This window comes from Schistocerca cancellata, chromosome 8 (assembly GCF_023864275.1).
Source record: "Schistocerca cancellata isolate TAMUIC-IGC-003103 chromosome 8, iqSchCanc2.1, whole genome shotgun sequence".
Lineage (NCBI taxonomy): Eukaryota > Metazoa > Arthropoda > Insecta > Orthoptera > Acrididae > Schistocerca > Schistocerca cancellata.
In genome coordinates, this window is record NC_064633.1 from 470893806 (window position 1) to 470918688 (window position 24883).

The 24883-nt window shown below is 42.3% G+C and overlaps 1 protein-coding gene across 1 annotated transcript in view; it reads right to left on the reverse strand.

Moving 5' to 3' along the window:
- The window catches only part of LOC126095637 (uncharacterized), a 123543-nt gene that overhangs the window by 20930 nt on the left and 77730 nt on the right, over positions 1 to 24883 (reverse strand). The window contains exons 3-4 of the mRNA XM_049910399.1: positions 7877 to 8096; positions 4151 to 4328 (exon numbers count right to left, since the gene is read on the reverse strand). Of these exons, the coding sequence (XP_049766356.1) occupies positions 4151 to 4328; positions 7877 to 8096 (398 nt within the window). The remainder of the gene's footprint in view (positions 1 to 4150; positions 4329 to 7876; positions 8097 to 24883) is intronic.

Below are 24883 nucleotides of genomic sequence, written 5' to 3' on the forward strand. Positions count from 1 at the left end.
TGCCCGCATTGACGAAAGATAATGTTACGTATCTGGAGGAACAGCGACGACTTCTCGTACTACGAATTGCTTCCCCAAGGTGTAACCATCACTGCTGACATTTATTGACGGCAACTGAGAGGTCTTGCAGGCGGAATCAAAGAACAACGACCAGGAGTACTGCGTGAAATGATGCTCCTCGTCGATAACGCCCGCTCGCATTCTGTTAGACTGACAGGAAACACTGTGCCGGAGTTGGGTTGTGAAGTGTCACACAATCTTGCACCCTCAGATTTTCACCTTCTCCGCTCTCTGTCGAACAACCTTGAAGGGCCTTCCTTTGCGAATGAAAATGCCCTCCGAACTTTGCTTGACGAGTTCTTAGGCTCAAAACCACGTGATTTCTACAGTCGCGGAATGAAAAACGTACCCCAGCGTTGTCAGACTATAGTAAATAGCGAAGGAGAATATATTATTGATGACTAAAACCTATGTTATGTGTTTCTTTTGTGTATTATTAAACTTACGGGAAACCCTACAAACTTATGAAACAACTCAATATTTTGTGCCAGTTTCATACTAAAATTTACAATTTGCACTTTGTGGTGCCATGATCTGAATCGCAGATGGAAACCTTGGTCGGCAGTTAAATCATACAATCCATCCTTTTTTTTTTAAATTTATCAAGCAGGTTGCCATAATGTTTTGACTCATCCGTGCGGGTATCTCAGCCTCCAAATAACCACACACACACACACACAAGCATGTACGCACTCACGCACACACGCAGGCAACATATATGTTTAAATTTCTGTGGGTAATCTACTTACATATACTCGTAAACTATTCATAGAATGGAAAAATATCAAGCAGTTGTGATGAAATTCCAGAATAAAAGTAGGTAACCTCTACGAAGTCTTTGAAATTAGATTCGGAAATGAGGGATTCACTGATCCACATTTGCAGTTGTATTGTAAGCCTATTGAAAAGGGATTGTGCCGAAGTGTACAGACAATTCTGTTCACTGGTATTTTTGTCTGGCGTTGATCGAGTGTATGCTACAGCTCCTTTTAATTAAGAGAACATTCTTCAGCAGAAACCCATGAATTCCGAAAAATTGTGCAACGTTTCCAGTGCGTTTGGGTGCCACCACGGATAGTTCTGACCACCTGATACTGGGCTAAATATGTTTTTCCTAGTTGCCTAGCGTGTCATAAACTGTTATACCGTAGGAGTTAACATGCTAAAAGTATCTGGAATACTTCTTATAGTTAATTACCGTATTCAGTTTCCGCGCAATAAATATATCTGTATTTCCACGAAGGGTTTTCTCCACTTTGTATTTCACTGTTAATTTGATCATCTGTAACCTGCACCACTAACATTTCATCTACACCTACGTCTTTCAGAAAGTGGTCTGTGATACCTGTAACAAATGTACGTAACTGTTTATGTAGAAGAGAACAATGACAACACAGTCAGAGTCAATGTGCCCCTTTATTCTTGACATAGGAGTAGAATGCCACAGTCTACTGTAGGGCTATCGACCGCTGCATGTTACTCCTTGTTACTCTCTGTTTGCTGTGTTATCTCTTGAATACTTTTGAATACTTACGTTCACGAATGCTTTTGAAGGATAACGAGTGTTTGGAGATTTTAAAAATATAAACACGTACCGTTTTCGAGAAGGATTGTCTGCATTCACCAGCATTATGCTTTTACAGAAGACCTGTGTGCTCAAAACTGCATGTTGATTGTGGCCCAGTGACCGATCACTTACACTAGCAGTGGGCTGATGCAAACGTGGATCTATGCCACTTTGATTTTCGAGCATTAGCGTCTGCAGCATTGAGTTTCCTGTTACCTTGTCTATGTTTATGGTTGTGACATTGATGTGGTATCCTTTGTTTGACGATATTCACTAGGTACAACTGTATGCCTCATGGCACGATTATAAAACTGAAATAGTACACTACATGTAGCACATGTGTTGTTGTTGTTGTATTCTTCAGTCCTGAGACTGGTTTGATGCAGCTCTCCATGCTACTCTATCCTGTGCAAGCTTCTTCATCTCCCAGTACCTACTGCAACCTACATCCTTCTGAATCTGCTTAGTGTATTCATCTCTTGGTCTCCCCCTACGATTTTTACCCTCCACGCTGCCTTTCAATACTAAATTGGTGATCCCTTGATGCCTCAGAACATGTCCTACCAACCGATCCCTTCTTCTGGTCAAGTTGTGCCACAAACTTCTCTTCTCCCCAATCCTATTCAATACTTCCTCATTAGTTATGTGATCTACCCATCTAATCTTCAGCATTCTTCTGTAGCACCACATTTCAAAAGCTTGTATTCTCTTCTCGTCCAAACTATTTACCGTCCATGTTTCACTTCCATACATGGCTACACTCCATACAAATACTTTCAGAAATGACTTCCTGACACTTAAATCTATACTCGTACATGTGTTACGAAGATGAAATTGTAATGCACTTGTTGTAGATGCATTATGATAATATTACGAATAACTTGCCTAACGCACTGAGCCATGCACCTCTTTCGACCTGTACTTCATATGCCTGTTTAAACATGCAAGGCAGACAAATGTTTATATATTGTTACCTAGATTATATTGCAAAATAGCCTTAAGAGAGAGCATGTGCAAAACTTTGGCGGCGTGCAGACACAGCAGATAATCACGAGCACACCATCATACGTGGCAGTTACTTTTTTCAACTGGCGCTATCAATATAAGTCTGTAAGAAGGTCTACCGTCTCCGTCAGCTCTCAAATGAATTGCATCCTCTCTTTCTTCCCCTCTAGTTGTCATATGAGTTCCAAGGATTTGAAAATCTCACCGATCTCGCGAACTTTATTCATCTCTCAATTATTTCATCTCTCGTTTATTTCTCTCCTTATCGCATCGTGGTCTCCCATGATCAGTCACACTTCCATTTCCTTCTATGTCTGACTTACGAATTTATCCAGTATTTCATTCATAAAATGATTAACAATGTTTAAAACTAGTATATAAATAGACAGTTAATTGTTTTGATTAGGCACATAACGCTGTCATTACTTTCATTATGGTCACGAAAACTCTTAACAAAGTTCCTTTTGCCAACTATTACAAAGCTTGCTACAACGCTCTTTGATGCTGCTTGTTTACCACAATAATTGTCCAACGGGAAATCTTTGGCCAATTTCCATTTCGGTTAAGTAATCTACAACAGTGTTAACCCGAGGAACTCATTACTACCACACGTCCTGTACGTGCTTTATACCTACTCTCGCAGATTTTACCCTTCAGAGCTATAAAATAAACAATCACAAAATGCCAAAATAAATGCGTCAAAAGCTGCATTGAGAAGTACAATTTTTTATTTCTTGATGGTGGCTAGTTTCGAACAACTTTGTCCATTTTCAAACCATCCGTGTCATAACTGTGACAAATACAGGCGATCGCCTATGCAGAAAACCTGCTCCAACAGTGATGATAAGAGCGGCGCTATGGCCGACTCAACGTTATTAACTGTAGTGTCCGTCAAATGTGTTGCATTTACTGTTGTTGAATCTGCCATATTGCCGCCCTGATCGTTACTGCAGGGGCTGTTTTTTCTACATAGGCGATCGCCTGTATTTGACACTTACAACACGAATGGTTTGAAAATTGAAACAGGTGTCCGGAACTAGTCACCATCACAAAATGAAAAAAAGATACTTCTCAATGCAATTTTTGGCGGAGCTACAACCATTTATTTCAATTATAAGACAAGTTGAGGGCCTATTTTTAACCTGCAGCATGCTGCAAGTTGGTAAATAACAAGGTTATCTGATGATAAGAAGAGATCCGTGACATTAAACAGTCACTGATGACCAAGACTGGAATGTATAGTTACGAACTAATTAACAAAACTATGTGGACTATCGCAAACAAATAGCATATTGAATAAAATATAAGAAAACGGACACATTTCGGATTATTGACTACTGAAAGATGCTTCGCTTGAGCGAAAAGAAGGGCAGAAGGGCATGCCTGGAGTCAATCGTCCATGAAGGCAGGAATCGGGAGGGTGGCTGGAGAAGATTAATGGATAGCGTCACACGTAGGAGAAGCTGCCGGGCACTGGGATGAGGGCCGTGAGCGATGGAGCAGACGAACAGTGCTTACCTTATCCCGCCCCTCGTCGTGTCGTAGTTTAGGACGCGGTCACCATGAAGCCACGTGACGACTGACGACGTCATGGAGACATGCCTCACGAGGCATGAAAGCTGGATCGTGCTCTCCGCCTCATAGAACTTGTCGTGGACTTGATGGCCTTGCTCGTCGACTATCATAACCTCCGGAGCTGTAATTGGACGCCTTATATTTTGTGATGCATGGTACTTTTAGGAAAAGAATAATAAAACATTCATGGTGTATGGTGAAATGGACATTCCTTACACTGTTCATTTGACCAATCAAAACTTTTGCGTAAAAACATTCGCGAAAGGTGAAAGTGGTGAACTGAATTGTACTATAACAGCATTTACGTATTCTGTTTCACGATCCTATTCATATATTGTTTATTTTTATACAACTGTTGTAATAAGTCACTGATGGTCAATTTGACAAAAATACTTGGTAGAAAGTAGGATAAAGAACTGTGGTGATCAGTACTTGAGGGCACAGAGATCCATGCATTTCCTCAAAATACAGTACAGTGCAGAATATATTTCTCACATTTGGTGAATGTGTAGTCGATGGCGACGTATCAGCTCCAGAGTAGGTGCATGATAAAGAGCAAGCTCTACCCACGTTGGTGCTGTATGTTTTTTTGCAAATAAATACGGAATTTCAGGTAGATTTAATGGACGGTGTGAGGGTAACTTCATCGACTACTTTATTACAGTATTGATATAATCATACCATTTCTGGTAGCTGCAATGGCGCTGTAGTTGTAGAATATGCAGAAATATCAAGTACACACAAATGACAGGTGAATCTCCCGGAAATTACGCGCTTTCGATCATGAGGGTGAGTGACTCGGTAGTGAGTGGCCTACATTGTATGAAATCAACTTCTGAAAAGGAGAACTATGCGATTCGTGTTCATGATTAAATATTTAAAGCCAGTGGTTTTGTGAAAAAAGGTGTGGAACCGTGAATTTTATTTTCGATGATCGCGAAGCGTTATATGAATGAAACAAAACCATACGGTTTCAGAGACCTTTTCGAGTCTCAAACATCTACGATCTATATATGCAGACGGAAAAGATGAATGAAAGATTGTACTAAGGCCAAGATTCGAAGTTGGTCTGCTGCTCACTATTGCACAACTGCTGGGACTATCTTAGCTCGTCCCCATTCCTTTGGATTGAGGAGGGAGGTGTAGTCCGTGTAGTTGTGCTGGTTGCAAGGCTGTCCTAGTTATTAGCCTCCATAGTGAGCAGGAGATCCAAGTTCGAATCCCAGCGTCGGTACAAGATTCAATTCGCCACTTCAGTTAGGTGAATCCGTAATAATATTTAGGCGATCATACCTGTAGAAGATCTTCTGAAGTAACTAAATAAATGTATTATTCACAGCGTGAGAAGTTGAAACGAACCAACATCCGTGGCTAAGCAAATTGTGGCTGCTCCTTTGAGATAATCTGAAAAGGGACTGTGAAGTAAAAAGAAGCGATAAAATGAACTGTGCTTTATTCTGATCATTTCAAGAACTTTGGAAATTGTAATACACTATACAAAGAGGAAGAAGTGCGTAAGTTGTTCTTGGCGCGTGGTTCCACTGATAGCCGCTGTGTAACTAACGTACACAACTATTTCTTATCGTCCTTCAACCAACTTTTCAGTGAAATTCAGATAACCAATAAGATGAGGCGATATTACATTCGCTTCACTTTGACATTGGCCGAGCAATACCCAGAGGATGGCTGGCAATGAGGGAAAATACGACGTATGTTCTAGCAGCAGCAGGAAAAACGAGGAAATTTCTAAAACAGTTGCATATCCTAGAAAGTGCCTTTCACAATGGACGAAGACAATAGAGACAGCGGGAAACGTAAAATTCCCTATTGTTAAGGTAAGAACGTACCGTACTGGTCCCAACAGTTGGACCTGTACGGGAAATGAATCGTGTTACTTGGAGTTGATTGACAGGAGGAGGCCAGGACGTTACCATAGGCGAGTTCATATTTCCACCGTCATCGCCTCATAACACCCACCAGCGTGATATATGACACTGTCATTTGCAGTAGTAACTCAGTGATATCTAGAAGCAGGTAAAATACTACAGTTTTGTCATGATCGACGAATGGTCTACCGGCTTAGGTCAACCCGGACTAGCCCCGTCGTAAGTTATTTTCATGTCCATCCTATATACACTACTGACCATTGAAATTGCTACACCACGAAGATGACGTGCTACAGACACGAAACTTAACCGACCGGAAGCTGTGAGATGCAAATAATTAGCTTTACAGAGCATTCACACAACGTTGGCGCCGGTGGCGACACCTACGACGTGCTGACATGAGGAAAGTTTTCAACCGATTTCTCATACACAAATAGCAGTTGACCGACGTTGCCTGGTGAAACGTTGTTGTGATGCCTCGTGTAAGGAGGAGAAATGCCTACCATCACGTTTCCGACTTTGATAAAGGTCGGATTGTAGCCTATCACGATTGCGGTTTATCGTATCGCGACATTGCTGCTCTCGTTGGTCGAGATCCAATGACCGTTAGCAGAATATGGAGTCGGTGGGTTCAGGAGGGCAATACAGAACGCCGTGCTGAATTCCAACGGCCTCGTATCACTAGCAGTCAAGATGACAGGCATCATATCCGCATGCTTGTAACGGATCGTGCAGCCGCGTCTCCATCCCTGAGCCAACAGATGGGGGCGTTTGCGAGACAACAACCATTTGCTCGAACAGTTCGACGACGTTTGCAGCAGCATGGACTATCAGCTCGGAGGCCATGGCTGCGGTTACCTTTGACGCTGCATCACAGACAGCATCGCCTGCGATGGTGTACTCAACGACGAACCTGGGTGCACGAATGGCAAAACGAGATTTTTTCGGATGAATCCAGGTTCTGTTTACAGCATCATGATGGTCGCATCCGTGTTTGGCGAGATCGTGGTGAACGCACATTGGAAGCGTGTATTCGTCATCGCCATACTGGCGTATCACCCGGCGTGAAGGTATGGGGTGACACTGGTTACTCGTCTCGGTCACCTCTTGTTCGCATTGACGGCACTTTGAACAGTAGACGTTACATTTCAGATTTGTTACGACCCGTGGCTCTACCATCCATTCGATCCCCGCGAAACCCCATATTTCAGCAGGATAATGCACGACCGCTTGTTGCATGTCCTGTACGGGCCTTTCGGGATTCAGAAAATGTTCGACTGCTGCCCTGGCCAGCACATTCTCCTGATCTCTCACCAACTGAAAACGTTTGGTCAATGGTGGCCGTGTAACTGGCTCGTCATAATGCACCAGTCACTACTCTTGATGATATGTGGTATCGTGTTGAAGCCGCATGTTTAGCTGTACCTGTACACGCCATCCAAGCTCTGTTTGACTCAATGCCCAGGCGTATCAATGCCGTCATTACGGCCAGAGGTGGTTGTTCTGGGTACAGATTTCTCAGGATCTATGCACCCAAATTGCGTGAAAATGTAATCACATGTCAGTTATACTACAATATATTTGTCCAATGAATACACGTTTATCATCTGCATTTCTTCTTGGTGTCGCAATTTTAATGACCAGTAGTGTAAGGACGAAGAGCTTGCCACATACAGTGAAGTTTCAATAGCTACCACGTTCACGCGATGCTTCTAACACAACTACTCGCTAGGGTACAAAGCTGCAAGTGGCAGCTAGTGTGAACGTAGGAAGGCTGACTCACTCTGGACCAGGAGGTAGGACTGCGCGGCGCGCGGCGGGTGCGTCGACACCTGGCACTCGTAGAGGCCCTGGTCGCGGATGGCGGCGCGCTGCACCAGCAGGCGCCAGTTGTTGGGGTACTGGAAGTCGACCATGTAGCGCTGGTCGGCGCTGTACGTCGCGTGGCCCACCGTCAGCAGCTGCATGTCCTCAGAGCCCTCCTGCCGGAACACCCACGATACCTGCAAACCACCGCCTCCGGCAATTAGCCACCCTTTCACCGCGGTCACAATGGCGGAGGATAAAACTCGATAAGATAAAAGTTTGTAGAAACCACAGGCACAAAATAGAAAGTGTTTCAACGAAAATAAGTACACAGGGTTGTAGAAAAATATCCGCTACCAGTCACAATAAAAGGTTGTTTATTTGTCACACGATCGGTTTCGGGCTTGCGCCCATCTTCAGTGTTCATACGTTCATGTACATGTTTGTACTGTTGGAAATCACTGTATAAAAACAAAAAAAATTATTTGCTGGTGACTACACAGATACAAGTGGGACAATTGTAAGTGGTAAGGCAGCATTTGACGAAAATATTTACATCTGCTACATCTAAGTTCTTTGACCACAGCCCACATGTTTGTATGTACACACGGTGTATTTCACGAGTGCACATCATAATAGTGTAATTTAGAGCTATACTTGGTAAAACTGATATATGGACGTGAAAATTACCACAAGTGTGTAACTAAGTGGCAAAACTATCACCACAGCATAGCTGTAATAATGGTGCTTCATCTTTTTGTAAGTACAGATATATTTTCGTCAAATGCTGTCTTACCACTTACAATTTCCCACTTGTATCTGTGTAGTCACCAGAAAATATTTTTTTTGTATTTATACAGTGATCTCCAACAGTACAAACATGTACATGAATGTATAAACACCTGAAGATAGGCGCAAGCCCGAAACCGGTCGTGTGACAAATAAACAACCTTATATTGTGACTGGTAGCGGATATTTTTCTACAACCCCATAAAGGAACAGTCACGGAGATCGACAGCATCCACTATGGGTAAAATTCATAAAATTATTATACCACAATCAGTGTTTAGTGCCCATATTCTACAGCAATACTAAGATGGTACAAACGCAGTTGGGAAGGGACCGGCACAAATGCACACCAGGATACGAATATTTTTCCGCGTAACAAGCTTTTTTTCATATCAAGAGACCGAAAAGAGTGTCCCTCATATAAAGAAACGGAGATTTCTGATTATCTTATCATTCTCAATAAATAATAATGCTGCTAAAGCGATGGACGATCTCTGACAAAGTGTGAAATCACATACAATTTGTGTGGTACTGTAAACAAAGCCAGGGTTACATTCTGGGCAGTAGGTAGAAATCACACAAAACAGTTTGGCCAATATTTGTGTACCCAGAGCGGTAATTGGTGACGGCTGTGGTGAGGGCTACATAGTGATGGACCAAACGTGCCTCGTTAAGAACATTTCCTGTAGGTATGATAAGTGAAGATTGGAGTCCTGTGTTGTGCATTAAACGTTCCTTGTGAACAATCGGCGGGTGACAGGAGGCGGCCATCTCTTCAGAACAATGGGGTGGAATCACCCAGCGCTGACGACGAGAATGCGTGTCTACGCCCGTGCCACGTTATTTTGCGCAAGCGCTACTCTTGTGAACTACCAGATTTTCCAACATACTTCACTTATAAATTATGGCGCGAAATGGGCGATTCAAATATGACAGTACTGTAATGCTACTATGGAGATTATCTAGTGACTGTTGAGGACCGAAATTGAAGGAAAGAAACAGGACGAATGTTATTCTAGCAGGATGAGACCACTATTGATATTGACAGAAAGGGTTCACACTCCACGTAAGCTCATAATCGAGTTGTTATACCATTCTGTGACACATTCTAACGTTACACAGGCCTTACATTTCCTTAAACAGAATTTGTCGCTATATTTTCTTGATTGTTGCTGATGGAATAAAAGTTCATTAATTAAACGTGGAAAGCAAATGAGGTTTGTTAAATTTTTTAACAATAGGGTAGACTGATAAGACGAAAAAAATTTTTATATTTTCGGGTATGACTAGAAGCACAAACGGATGTGCGACCTTGATTTCAACTGCAAACGTGATATAGGCATGTAGTAAGATTGATCCACTGCCACAAGTATAGGAATTTGTGAAACTATTTAAGAAAATCCGTGACTGCCTGTCGAATTGAGTGTTACGGTTAAAAGAAACAAAAAATCTGAAGTACATCAACAACCTGAGATTAATAAGTGTGTCATCTACCGATTCTATTTGATCATTAAGTAGGGGGTTCCAAGTCGGAACAGCACGGGAAAGTATGAATCTCGATACGTAGGTAGCACACATATGTGCCTCGTTTTTATTGATATTTTTGGCTGGATGCGAAGCGCCGTAATAAGAAATGGCTGTCCTGCGATTATTCGAAACTTTAACGTAATCCTATCTGTAAAATCATACAGTAGTCAACTGCTATTCGCTTCAATTCATTGTGGCAGAGTAAATTAATTTTATTGTAACAGTCAGCAGTGGAACATAAGCGTTACGGATCTCTCTCTAAAGGGCTATCTTATCTGCAAGTTCTGATAAGTATTCCTTTACAAAAAAGACTGTAATGTTTATTTCATATGTATAAAGAGACGAAGGAAAAAACTGAACTGTATTCTAACCACGATAATTAAAATGAGTTCTGGAGATGCTGATGAAATCTCAGATGAATTATGAAGGTACCATATTGAAACACATAAAAAAAATTCCACAGTAATCTTGTAAAATTACTCGTCAGTGAGCAAACATTCTTATCACGAAGTAGCCTTCTGTGAAAAGGAAGAGAAATAAAATAAACGTCAGTAAATCCCACAACTGTAATGTAAGGGGGGATTGAAATGTAAAAGCAGGAGAGGGTGTAGATAATGGTTTCTCATAGGGAATTTTGGATACTGTTACAGAAATTACATATATGATACGTCAGAAGGTTTTGCAGAGATTAATATATTTACACCAAACACATATTTCAGAAGCATAGAACAGCGAACTGAAAATAGTCTTAGCAAGAAGCGAATATAAATAAAAATGGAAATTAACGACTTTTTATTAAGTAAGGAGGAGCTGGTATAGGCTACAGTAGTCCCAGGCGTATTTCGATTACAAAATAATCTATGATGACACAGAATAATACCCAGCAAGGTACCGCAGTGGTCAGTACACTTGACTCGTGTTCTGGAGAACGACGATACAAATGTCCATCCGGCCATGCGGACTTAGATTTTCGGTGATTTCCCCAAATGGCTTCAGATAAATTTTTGGATGGTTCCTTTGAAAGGGCACTGCCGATTTCCTTCCCCAGGCTACCTTAACCAGAGCTTGCGCTCCATGTATGATGACATCGGTGTCCACGGAATGTTATATCCTGATCTCCAACCATAAACCGATAATGTGAAGTAGATATAAAGTAAGAAAGAAATAGGCAGAAAACCATACACATTAATTATGGATATTTATTCAGTTATAGCCAAGTATATCACATTATGTTCACCAACAGTTTCAGCATTTTTCGAAAATAACGTCTATATATAGACGGCATACAATGACAAAAGTAAGCAATTTTTTAGAATGGTTCTTTGGGAAACAGCGTAACATGTTGTAAATCAAGGAAAAGAACCTGTTTTTGGAAATAGAATGTAATTGGATTGATGAAAAATCTAATCACATCACGTGCATGACGTTTTGACAGTGATCTCTGTATTGTGTATTAACCTGTCTTACACCTTTAAGCTCTCAGAATTCCAAATCTCGTCCGGTTCAGTCCCCAACAACCTGTGTTTCCCTCCCATTCTGTCCGATAACTCTCCTCTGATCCAGGGTTCGGAGCGGCTTTTCCAAATTCTCCCTACGTCCTAAACCTCACCAATACTTTTCTTCACCTCACTTCCTTTCCCGTCTGCTGGAAGACGGAGCCACTGGCTTCGTAAGCTTTCAAATTTAAATACCTTGATATGTGTAATATGGAAACTGTCAAAACGTAAGTATTCTTATTTATTAGTAGGTTTAATATCAATAGAAAAGTGCCGCTAGCCTTCGATGACGATTGAGCTAACGTCAAGGAAAGTGGCATTGGTTGTCATCCTTTCCATATCGAACGTTCCCTCACATAAAGTCTTGGCATTTGAGGTAAAAGTATTTGTTCAAATGCAGGCTCTTTACAGCAGTTCATCAGTATTCCCTCATCAGCTTTCACTGGACGTGATTACCCCACCAGCATAGTTCAAAATCACCTTTTCCAGGGCATCACGTCCAATCCTGGTACTGCTGATCCCTCCAAAAAGCAACTTAGAAGTACACATCTTATCACGCAGTATTACCCTCGTCTTGAATGCATTATTCAGCTGCTTTACCAAGGCTATGATTTCGTAAAATCATGCCCTGAAATGTGGTCCATTCCGCACATCTTTCCACCCACAGAACAATTTTTCTGTCACCATCCCAATCTCCACAATATCCGTGTCAAACCCATGCTTCTTATGCACACATATCTGTACCCTAAAGCTCCTACCCCTGCCATCGTCCCCTCTGTAAGACTTGCCATTTGCACCCTCCTGCTAACACCTATACCAACCATGTAACTGGGGAAACATATACTACCAAGGGGAGAGCCATTTGTGATACGAGATACGTCATATACCTGCTACTATGTTAACACTGCTCGGCCTTTTACATAGGCATAACTACAACAAAGTTATCTGTTAGGATGAATGGGCACAGACTGAGGGTATATACTGGCCTGTTGCTGAGCATTCCGTCCAACATGACTGTCTTGATCTCGATGCCTGTTTCATCACACAAGCCATGTAGATTCTTCCCGCAGACACCAGTTTCTCAGAACTCCTGTATTGGGAATTGGTGTTACAACATGTTGGTTGTTCTCGACACCTATGTGACACTAATTAACGTTAATTACCTCGGTCTCAGCATTTCTCCTGTAACTGTTTCTATATTCACTACCTTTTAGGTTTCCATGTGTTTCACTCTTTGATCATTCAATTTTTCCCCGCCCCCTACTCCCCCCTCACCTACGTCTGGCAATAACTTCTGTCTTGCGTTTTATCCTGTCTTACACCTTAAGGTCTAATGTTTTCGAATCTCGTCTGGTGCAGACCTATACAATAAGTCTTTCATTTCATCCCGCCTGGTACATTGTACCAGACCCGGGATTATGGCTGACTTTTCCGAACTCTCTCCATTTTCTAAGTCTGACCAATACTTGTCATTCACATCTTTTCCTTCCTGTTCAACCCTTTGGCCAGAAGAAGGAGCCAGTGGCCCCGAAAGCTTGCAAATTTAGATACTTTTATATTTATACTCTCCTCTCAATTTTTGGTAAGTTGCCTTCATAACGTTGAATATAGAACGAAAACCAAATGTAACAAAAACCTCAAATAGAACACAGCAGCAATTAGGGGAAAAGTGCACGTAATTGATAATTCGAACGTTATTGAGACTGCGCCAACAAACAAAACAACGTGGTAATCTCATATCTAAAGGGCATTAGGACATAATAAACATGTTAACGAGATGTTTAATGTTATCCTCTAATGTCCTCTAGAAGTAATTATCCAGAAGTGAAGAGAGTGTGGCAAGCTGCATCAAATCAGTTTTCGGATGCATGGCCACATCAACCACAAACTTAACATTACTTTTTCTTTCTCACAGTTCTGTTGTACTTCATTGCCTATCTTAAACAGACAGAGTATTAAACATAACAAAACTAAGAGGAAGAAAAATAATATTGATTGTGGTTGTTGTCGTCCTACGTCCGAAAACAGATTTGATCCTGCTTTCGTCACTTGTAGAGCCTATTCAACCCTTTTCATCTCTGTGTAACTACAGTAACATACAGCCATTGACTGTGCATGGGAAAGTCAAGTCTCTGTCTCCCTTTACTGATTTTACCCCCGGCACTTTCCGCCATTACGAAACTGATGATACTTCAGTGCAGGGGCTCCTACCTTTGAGATTACCCGGGCCACACTCAATAATATAATTAAGAGTAATAAAGATCAGAAAGGACAAAAAAAACTACAAAACCAGAGATGGACAAGAGAAAACCATCGTGTAGCAGGTCTGAAAATGTTCAGTTCACCATCACTTTATGTGAGGTACTCACTTAGATGCTCGATCCAGGTCTGCACTGATATTTGCTTTGGACCACATACGGCCTGCAAGAGTAATGGGGCTAGGCGCTTTGTGGTACAGCTGGCACTGTTCACAAGTTTCTCCAAGATAGCGAGTCCTAGATGGTGGCCATAGATGTGACAATGTCACACTGACGTCATAGCTGGAAATTAAAATTTTGTCTGGAAGTAGGGCAACTGGAGCACTTAAGAAACGTAACATGTCCCACCCTTCTCTCACTCCAATGATGTCACCAACTCACAACACCACGTTGTCCCTAGAAACGCGGGTAACGTTCAGTCCATGCTGAGCTACAGGAGAGGAAGGACACAAGGTACTTATTAATTTATTGTGGTGGGAAATGTATTCATGGTGGTGTTATCTTGGTGCTCGATTGTACTCTTCACTCAGCCACTGCCACATCAACTTCCCTCCAACCTACACCCCCACTTTTCTGTATGTTCATTTGAAGACAGACTGTCCTATTCCACAATACAGGCAGCAGAGTGTACTCACCTACCCAACAGCCACCCTTTACATTCCGCCATCCCCTGCCCTCCAACTGTTTTAGTTTCAGCTGCTTGTTTGGAGGTACTGTCAGAGAGAAAATAACTGCAGAGTCCTAGAGCTACTCAAGAGTTCATGACTTTTCTGTAACGCTGACTGGGCTTAATTTATGTTTTCGTCAGGAGTTAGGGATGTTAAGGAATTTAGTTTTTATTTTCGTCAGTTTTCGAAGCACAGTTCTACAATGAGTAACCCACACTGGTGTCTAAGCACAGATGGGAAAATCAGATCAATAACATATAAAAGAATTTACATTTTTCCAAACCAACAAGATCGTGAATTTCCCCATCACAATGCTGCTACTGGTTTTGGGGCACTGTACGCTACTTTCTGCAAATTGAAAAATTACAACAATTTCAACGGAAAACTATTTTATAGAGATCGAAAGAAACATACAGCAGTCATATTACACTGACAGTTAAACCACGCAAAATTGATCTACAGATCATGAAATACAGCAACTATCACCAAAGACATTCAGTAAAATTTCTCTGCTACTGACGAGGAAAGCTTGAATTTTTCGTTGGGAAGACCAATTTCTTCCAGGCTATAGCACCATAAACGTTTGTACACCATACAATATTGCTACGTTGCTGAAGTAAGCACAATTAGTACCCTGCACCATACAAAATCATCACATCTCCATTCTGTACATTGCTGCTGACCACGAGACACTCCTACAAACACTGAAAAGACACACAGGTCCCAAAAGCAGAAGAACAATCACCATATATAGTCGTAGCACTAGGCATTCCCCTTTAGGTCGGTTGGTAATCCACTATTGCTAAAGGCCACGAAGCAACTGCCCTTGTATGCCTTGTCTTGATGCACTATCGGGACAACCTCTACCGATTGGGGTCTCTGCCCGAACTGATTTACAAAGGGTTGAATGGTTCCTCTGGTAGAAAGGTGTCCGCTAACGATATTGGCTGTCGGCTGCCATGGTTTCTGCAAAGAGCTGCGATCATTTCCAGACTCAGAGTTTACAAGAACATTTAATTTCTGATCTCTGTCAATGATAAATGATTCGTCAAGCACGAATTAATTTACGTACCTCGAAACCGTTATCATTTGTAATATCCGATTTTACACGCCATAACGACGATATTTGCTACACTTTTATGGTGTAATCATCGACTGACATATGAAAATTTCCAGAATTTCATGTATTTTCACATGGTCTGCCGCAATATCACACCAATTACGTGACTGTTTTGATATCTTTTGAATACATTACGGGAAAATCAGTGATCAATGTCTTATAAACATTTACTATTAAAAACAGTCTTGATCACAATTTATTTATCAAGGTGACCGGTTTCGACCACTACTGTGGTCATCTTCAGACCATTGAGTAGGAACCTCTTTCTGTTGGAGATTCTGATAAATAAATCGTGATCAAGACTGTTTTGAATAGTAAATGTTTTGATATCAACTGTAAAGCAGAGAGCTAGTATAACTCCGAAAATAAAGTGTGGAAATTTGTCTTTGAGAGCGGAAACTTTAACAAAGTCATTACATGGGATGCGCTGCAAAACCACTGAGAAACTAGAGACTTACCTCATCTGCAGAGATTTTTATGTGAAAACTCGAAAATATAGAAAACTACCACTCCTACTTTTAATAAATAAAGATGTCAGTGATATAAGAGATTCCAGATCACCCTTGTAATTTACGACGTCAATTAAGGTTTCAATATTAATAATCACATGCGACTCTCATTTCTACGCCGGCCGCGGTGGTCTAGCGGTTCTAGGCGCTCAGTCCGGAACCGCGCGACTGCAACGGTCGCTGGTTCGAATCCTGCCTCGGGCATGGATATGTGTGATGTCCTTAGGTTGGTTAGGTTTAATTAGTTCTAAGTTCAAGGGGACTGATGACCACAGATGTTAAGTCCCATAGTGCTCAGAGCCATTTGAACCATTTTGAATCTCATCTATACGGAACCAGGAAATGTCTATTCCGCACGTGTTTCACCGTCTCGATGCAAGTAACACGTCACAATTGACGTTCTCTTAACCCGATGAAGAAATGAGAATGTAGAATGGCAATATACTTCAAAAGTCGTTCAAAAGGCTTCTGGAGTTTTCAGACCCGCTGGGCCAACAACAACACACAGACACGGAGAGAGAGAGAGAGAGAGAAAGAGAGACAGAGAGAGACTTCTAACGATTTCCTTTCCCTCGCTACTGCCCTGACGATGAAGTATAATGTCACTGATCACACCACCTCACAGGTGAACAATAGGCTTTTGTTTCCAGTCTACAGAAATCAATCACGGATGGACGAAATACTCAATAAAAGAATGCGTCCTGCACGATGTTAAACGTATTCTCGTAAAGAATGGTCCCCCTGGAACAATAGCAAAATACCTGACAATTCGCACGGATGAAGAACTGAATGGTCAACGGCGCTGTGCTTTCAAACGTTCTGGATCGGCCGGTACCATCTGATAGCGGTCCTCAGCTAAGTACAATGAGGCTGATGAAGGAAAAACAGGCTGCTGAAAGCTACACTTTCATACTTCGTACTGCTTACGCTTCTGTTTCTCCCTCATACCTATACCTGCTGGAAACCTTTAACACTGAAAAATGGTATCCTGACCAACACCCTCATTCGTCAGATTTCGTATTACGCGTTAAACTACCTTTATTTCATTTCAAGGTTTTCCAGAACAGCGTGACATCGCTCCAGCTAGTATGTTACACAGGTTCTACCCACTCTTTGACAGTTCTTACTATTGATACGACCGTACCTATACCCACCAGAAACGTTTATGGTCTGTTTTTGGTTAGATTTACTACCACATGAGAGATGTTCACAATACTAATTTCGAAAAAAATTACAGGAACTCTGCATTGCTGTATAGCCCAGCCCTCATGAATTTGACAACGGAGTTCACTCATAAAACCTTCCTAAACGCGTTCACAGCCCATGTGCAAAGAATGCGCAGTGAACACGTGTGGAGGCACCTGGCGTGACCTCAGCTGCTGGGTGACACCTCCAGCTGCTAAAAACTCAGGCATGTATGTTGCTTGAGCCCACACTTAGGCGGTCCCCAGTACCAGCTATCAAAAACCTCCTCTTCATACCGCACGACTAGTGATAAGAAACTTGGAAAACACCGCCGACCTATTCCACCAAACATTTTACACTCCGGGTGCTCTAAACGAAGCTCTCTGGCGACTTCGTCCTGCTCCAACGTCCCTGAAGGTTCGCAGAGAGTTAATTCACAACACTGCCTTTTAAAACCTCCACAAGGAAAACCTATAATATTACATATCTTATAACTGAATTCGAAAACAATCTTCGTGCTCTAAACACAGAGATCACTGTGCCCCAAGTGACAGAAAATGCACCATAAACAACTTATAAGATAACCACTACTCTAAATTGTGGTGAGAAACCATCCAGAGCATTATACACAATGCTCATATTTGAAAGCAACGAAAGGATTGAGAAAATCGCGAACAATCACTGTAATAAAAAAAAGCCTTTCAGCCAGAGGAGTGCAGACATAAGAGGAGCAGCTAAGCAAGTTCACATTCCACGTGTACAAGATGCAGAGAGAAGCAGCCTTCCATTCTTCTCCCTCCTTCGCGTCTCCTGATCCTCGCGCAGGTTTCTTTGTTGATGTAGTCCATTCTGCATGATCTTGACACAAATAATCACTTAACCTCACGTGTACATATGGACCAAAGCAAATAGTATCTATCGCTACTCTGCAAAAATAGCGTATTTTTAATTGTGTGTGGAATCTGACCAATGGAACCAAACAGTTCTTCATAAACAAAAACCGAAACATGGCTACCTTGTGAACAATATCAAGCTGCGTACCCCTTTAACATGTATATTCCCGCATCGTATTCGTAGTGACTGAGCAAACACACGTATACACATGGCTAAGGTATAGGGAAAATTAGTATGCAACAGACTATATATTTCCTCTAAGTATTCTCTTATCCAGTAAAAAACAAAAAAGAGTCTGTTCATACCATCTTAATATCTGTTACCTCTTGCATCGCAGGACTAGAATATTAACCCTATTTTTCACTTGTGACGATAAGCTACGAAATCTCTTAAGGTACTGACATAGCAGACCAGAGGAGTTGTAAATATCAGGATAATACTGTCCCGTGATATATACATTTGTTTGCTGTATAGCTTTCATCATTCCATTTGAACCAGCCCCATTTTCGTACCTCACCATACATTCTCAATTTGCACTATAGCTCCTAGGTCATTGATAGCTCCTATGCCGACACATACTAGTGAAGAGTAATATCGGTAAATCAGCTCGACACTGCATAGTCGTTGTGTACCAATTCTATGGGCCCACATCTGTTTGTTATACGAGGCTGATATGTGAAGCAAAAGCTTCATATGGATGCTGATGTACGGGCTGGCATACTCCATTCGAATATATGATGGAAAAATAAATCTCTGGGAAAGACGACATAAGGTTTTGGTAGCGTTCTCAACCTTTTATCCCGCTGGATGTTAGGAAATAACACACGTTTTCCAAGCACATTTTCATTTACTATAGTGCGCTGCTACAAGCTATGGAGGAATGTGTCTAATGTCAGAAAAGACAATCCGTTCACCATGTCACGACATTTGCGCAATAATACCGATGTATATTTCAGAGCACTTGGAGGGTTATAATATTAAGGAGGGATGTTTCATGACATTTGGTAGCTCTCTTGCAGTAATGTTAAAAATTAACACCCTTGTACATGTGGTTGTGATCTCCAAGCTGCACTAGGCGAGACAGCCATCATAAGAAAATCAACTATATACGAAACTGATAGAGTCGCACATAGCATAGTACAGTATATTTAGAATTCCCGTGGGCTGCTGTTTGAATACCTTAAAAGGCTTCGTAGGTGCGTGAAATGAGTTTAATATTCTAATCCTGTGATGACAGATATTAAGATGACAATAACAGATCGTCTTTTTCTTTTTTACCGGATGAGAGAATACTTAGAGGAAACATACAGTCTCTTACATACAGTTGTACATGATTTTCACTATATTCCAGCGATGTGAAAACATATGCTTGCTCAGTCACTACGAATACGAGGCAGGGATACATATTTTGGAAGGCATGGTCAGCACATGGCTCTGAGCACTATGGGACTCAACATCTTAGGTCATAAGTCCCCTAGAATTTAGAACTACTTAAACCTAACTAACCTAAGGACATCACATACACCCATGCCCGAGGCAGGATTCGAACCTGCGACCGTAGCAGTCCCGCGGTACCGGACTGCAGCGCCAGAACCGCTAGACCACCGCGGCCGGCACAGGGTCAGCACAGAGATGTTTTACTATTGATCACAAGGTACACATGTTTCGGTTTGCGAAGAACATTTCTCCTCAGCGCTCGGGAACGTCTTTGAAGCCAGAACTCTCAACACTTCGTGGGATATTCTATATAGGAATTTTGTTCAGGAAGAACTCTCTGGTTCCACTGGCCAAATACCACACACGCAGGTATAAATACATTATTGTTGCAGAGCAGTGACAGCTTCTATTTGCTTTCGTCCATTTTCAAATGGTTCAAATGGCTCTGAGCATTATGGGATTTAACATCTGAGGTCATCAGTCCCCTAAAACTTAGAACTACTTAAACCTAAGTAACCTAAGGAAATCACACGCATCCATGCCCGAGGCAGGATTCGAATCTGCGACCGTAGCGGTCGCGCGGTTCCAGACTAAGCGCCTAGAACCTCTCGGCCACAGCGGCCGGCTCGTCCATGTGTACACGTGAGGTAAGGCACATATTTGCGTCAAAAATCCAGTGCGAGGGTTACGGGAAGGGAGGGAGGCTGGAAGGTAGCAGACTGCTTCTCACAGCACCGTCTACCTGCCAAATTGCGAACTGGCTTAGTAGGTCCTCTGATGCCTATGTGAACACTCGCAGCTGCCTCCAGTGTTCTGGCTGGATCTTTCTTTCATCACAGGGATTTTTCATGATTTTTTTCGATGCTTTGGTCGCTTTCAAGTATTAGCAGCGTGTATAATGTTCTGAATGGTTTCTCACAGTGTCGGTTGCCTTACACGATATTCATGGTACATTTTGTGTTACTTGGGGCATCGGGATCTGTGTGTTTCGAGTACCAAGGTCTTATGGCCAGTTCAGCTAAAAGATCTTTAATATTGTAGCTTTTCCTAGTGGATGAGTTTTCTGTAGGTTTTATTGTGAACTAACTCCGTGCGATCCCTCTGGGACAGCGGAATAAGACGAAGTCACCAAAGAGCATCCTTTAGATGACGCGGGCTGTAGAGTGTTTGATGGACTAGATGGGCGATGTTGCTCGATAGAGAATTGCGGTACAAGGACGAGGTTTTTGATTGCTGGTATTGGGGACAACGTCACTGTGAGCTCGACACCGTAAATGCCTAGTTTGTTAGGCAGCTGCAGACGTCTGTCTCACGGCCCATGAGGCCATGCACAGCGGCTACCGCCGTGAACTGGGCCCCGCACGTGTTCACTGTGCATTCTTTGTGCATGATCTGTAAATGCGTTTTGGAATGAATTTTGAGTGAACTCCATCGTCAAATTCACGTGGACTAGGCTATAGAGCAATTCAGCGTTCCCAACAATTTTTCTTGAAAGCGGTGCCTTGAACACCTCTCATGTGATACTAAATGCAACAAACCACGACCATAAAAGTTTCTAGTGGGCATACGTATGAAGGTATCAGCTGTGAGAAACGTCAAAGTGCGGCTTTAACCAGTCTAACACATTAGTTTAAGGAATGGCACGGTTCAGAGAAGTTATTCTGGAGTAACCCCAACACGGAATAACATTCATTTAAGGTGTAGTACTTAATCTGATGAACTGGAATACGAACAGGAGACCACATAGCAACGCTAGACGTTTCCAGGTGCTATAAGTATAAGGAAGAAAAGATGTATCAACAGTAAGAAATATTAAAGAATAACTTTGACCAGTCAAATGTTTTCCCTGCTTGGGTCTGATTTTGCTTAGCCTAGGACAACTGTCAGACAGTGCGGCCTCATGCAGAACATTGAAAACATAGCGTTGTAGACTGTTCAGTTCTGCATCCATGTCGTATAGTCAGGTATTTCTCTGTTGTTCCAGCGGGGCCAGTATTTTCCAGAAATTTACAACTTGCATGAAGCGTCCTGTTCTTGAGTCTTTTGTCTATCTGTGTTTGATTTCTGTAGACCGGAAAGAGAAACCTGTTGTGCGAATGTCGGATCGTGTGACCTTTGAAATTACACTTCTTTGTAGGTGCTGTAGTGAGACAAGTCGTTACAAGTCTCTATCTTTGCGTGTCTCCGGTCTGGCGGGTCCAAAAATCCAGCAGCGTCTTGTTCGACTGTGAGGTATATGGCCATTCTATACGTTTCTCGTCTTTATATGGTTGAAATAATATCAACTGTGAAGTGTTATTTGCATGGAGATGGGAAATACTGATGAGAGGGACATGTTCTGGTTCTCTACACAAGGGAAACACGTATTATTATGAGTATTGAAACGGTATGCGTTAAAAACTAGGATTGGTACTATCAGTTTCCTTCATTTTCGAGTTTTCACATTAAAGTCTCTGGAGTGAGGTACGTTACTAGTTCCTCACTATTTTGCAGCACATCCCACATAATGATCAAGTTCAAGTTTAGGCTCTCACGAAACACAATTTTCACTCTTAATATTCAGAATTATACTAGCATTCTTCTGTTGTTGTTGTTGTGGTCTTCAGTCCTGAGACTGGTTTGATGCAGCTCTCCATGCTACTCTATCCTGTGCAAGCTTCTTCATCTCCCAGTATCTACTGCAACCTACATCCTTCTGAATCTGCTTAGTGTATTCATCTCTTGGTCTCCCTCTACGATTTTTACCCTCCACACTGCCCTCCAATGCTAAATTTGTGATCCCTTGATGCCTCAAAACATGTCCTACCAACCGATCCCTCCTTCTAGTCAAGTTGTGCCACAAACTTCTCTTCTCCCCAATCCTATTCAATACCTCCTCATTAGTTACGTGATCTACCCACCTTATCTTCAGCATTCTTCTGTAGCACCACATTTCGAAAGCTTCAATTCTCTTCCTGTCCAAACTAGTTAATCATACAGTAGAGCTGCATGTCCTCGGGAAAAAATTACGGCCGTAGTTTCCCCTTGCTTTCAGCCGTTCGCAGTACCAGCACAGCAAGGCCGTTTTGGTTAATGTTACAAGGCCAGATCAGTCAATCATCCAGACTGTTGCCCCTGCAACTACTGAAAAGGCTGCTGCCCCTCTTCAGGAACCACATGTTTGTCTGGCCTCTCAACAGATACCCCTCCGTTGTGGTTGCACCTACGGTACGGCCATCTGTATCGCTGAGGCACGCAAGCCTCCCCACCAACGGCAAGGTCCATGGTTCATGGGGGGGAGCATTCTTCTATGCGACTGATATCGGGAACAGTCACGTAAATGGTATGATATTCCGGCAATCCATGAGACAATATATGATATTCTGGATATTTTCATATGCTCTTTTATGTTTCATATGCTAATAGATGACTTAAGCATAAAATTGTTACAAATGTCGTGGTTAAGGCGTGTAAAATCGTATATTGCAGCACATAACGGTTTCGAGCCCGGCAAATTAATTCACGATTAGAGAAGCATTACTCTTCAACAGAGCCCAGAAGGTAAATATGCTTGTAATCCTAGTGTCTGGAGTAGGTCGCTAGTAGTTGCAGAAGCCACGGCGGCGAGCAGGCCTAGAAGGAAAATATGTCGTTAGCGGACGCCATTGTGCCGGAGGAACCAGCCCAGCCTTTGTACACAAGTTCGGACAGCGACCAAGATCTGCTAAGGGCGTTCCAAATTGGCCGCAGGTAAGACCAGCAAATGGAAGCAGTTACCTCGTGACCAGTAGTCGCAGTGGATGACCTACCGACCTCACGGGGATGTCTACATTCGGTCCATGTGCTTATGATTTTGGAAGTTGTGTGGTTTCGTTGTATATGTATAAGTTTATGGTGGTCCACAGCTAAACGCAGAATGCAGGAGTGACGATTTCTTATGGTGCAGGAAATGAATGTGTTTACTATAACATCGTAGCGACATGGTGTGGTAGTCGAATCGTTTGTAGTGCCATAACTTGTTCGCAGTTCGTTTTCACGCAGGAAACTTCAAGCTTTCCTCGACGGCAGCAGAGCAATGTAAATGATTAAGTTCCTTAGGCGATAGTTTCTGTATTTCATGACCTGTAGACCACTGTTGCATGGTTTAACTGGCAATGCAAATGGCTGCTGTATGTTTTTCTTTCGATCTATAGAAAATAGTTTTCCACCGAAACTCTCGCAATTTGCCTGCCTGTAGAATATAGCGGTGAGGGCTTCACACCAGCAACAGCATTTTAGCAGGTAATCTCAATAAGAACCATGTAGTCTGCTCCATTCGCAGTGAGTTCTATGACGTCAGACAGTCATGCGACATCCTTTGTTGGAGGCATAAGAGTCCCAACAGACTGGTTCGAACAAGACAGGAGCAGAACAAGGCATCTACGGAAAGTTTCGTGTCGTCAGGGAGTCATGTGATGTTTTCTTCGTTGGAGCGTTCAAAGACACTTCGAGGCAAAGTAGCCTCCTCTGATTTGGACAGGAGGGATTCTGCCCACACCGATTCCTGTGGCTTTAGAGCATCTCCAGACCAGCAGTTGTAGGACATTGAAAATTCACATGAAAATCAGCCATTCTTCCCGACCGTAGCATAGTACTTCGAATTCTAGGAGAATCTTTCAGAGATCTGATCCGTTGTGAGTCTGTGGTTGTGGGTTTCGAAACATCTAATGAATTTTTAGATATGTGCTTGTTTGGATTTTTCGATCTGTACTTTTGGTGTGTGTTAGCCATTGTCGAACTGTGCTTCGAAAAGCGAGAAAAATAGAAACAGGGTGCCTTAACATCCCTAACTATAGCAGCAAATAGAAATTAGGCCCACACTCTCTGACAGTGCCTCTAAGCAGGCAGTTTAAACTCGGACAATCTACATCTACATCTACGTGATAACTCTGCTATTCACAATAAAGTGCCTGGCGGAGGGTTCAACGAACCACCTTCAAGCTGTCTCTCTACCGTTCCACTCTCGAACGGCGCGCGGGAAAACCGAGAACTTAAATTTTTCTCTGAGAGCCCTGATTTATCTTATTTTATCGTGATGAACATTTCTCCCTATGTGGGTTGGTTCCAACTGAATGTTTCCGCA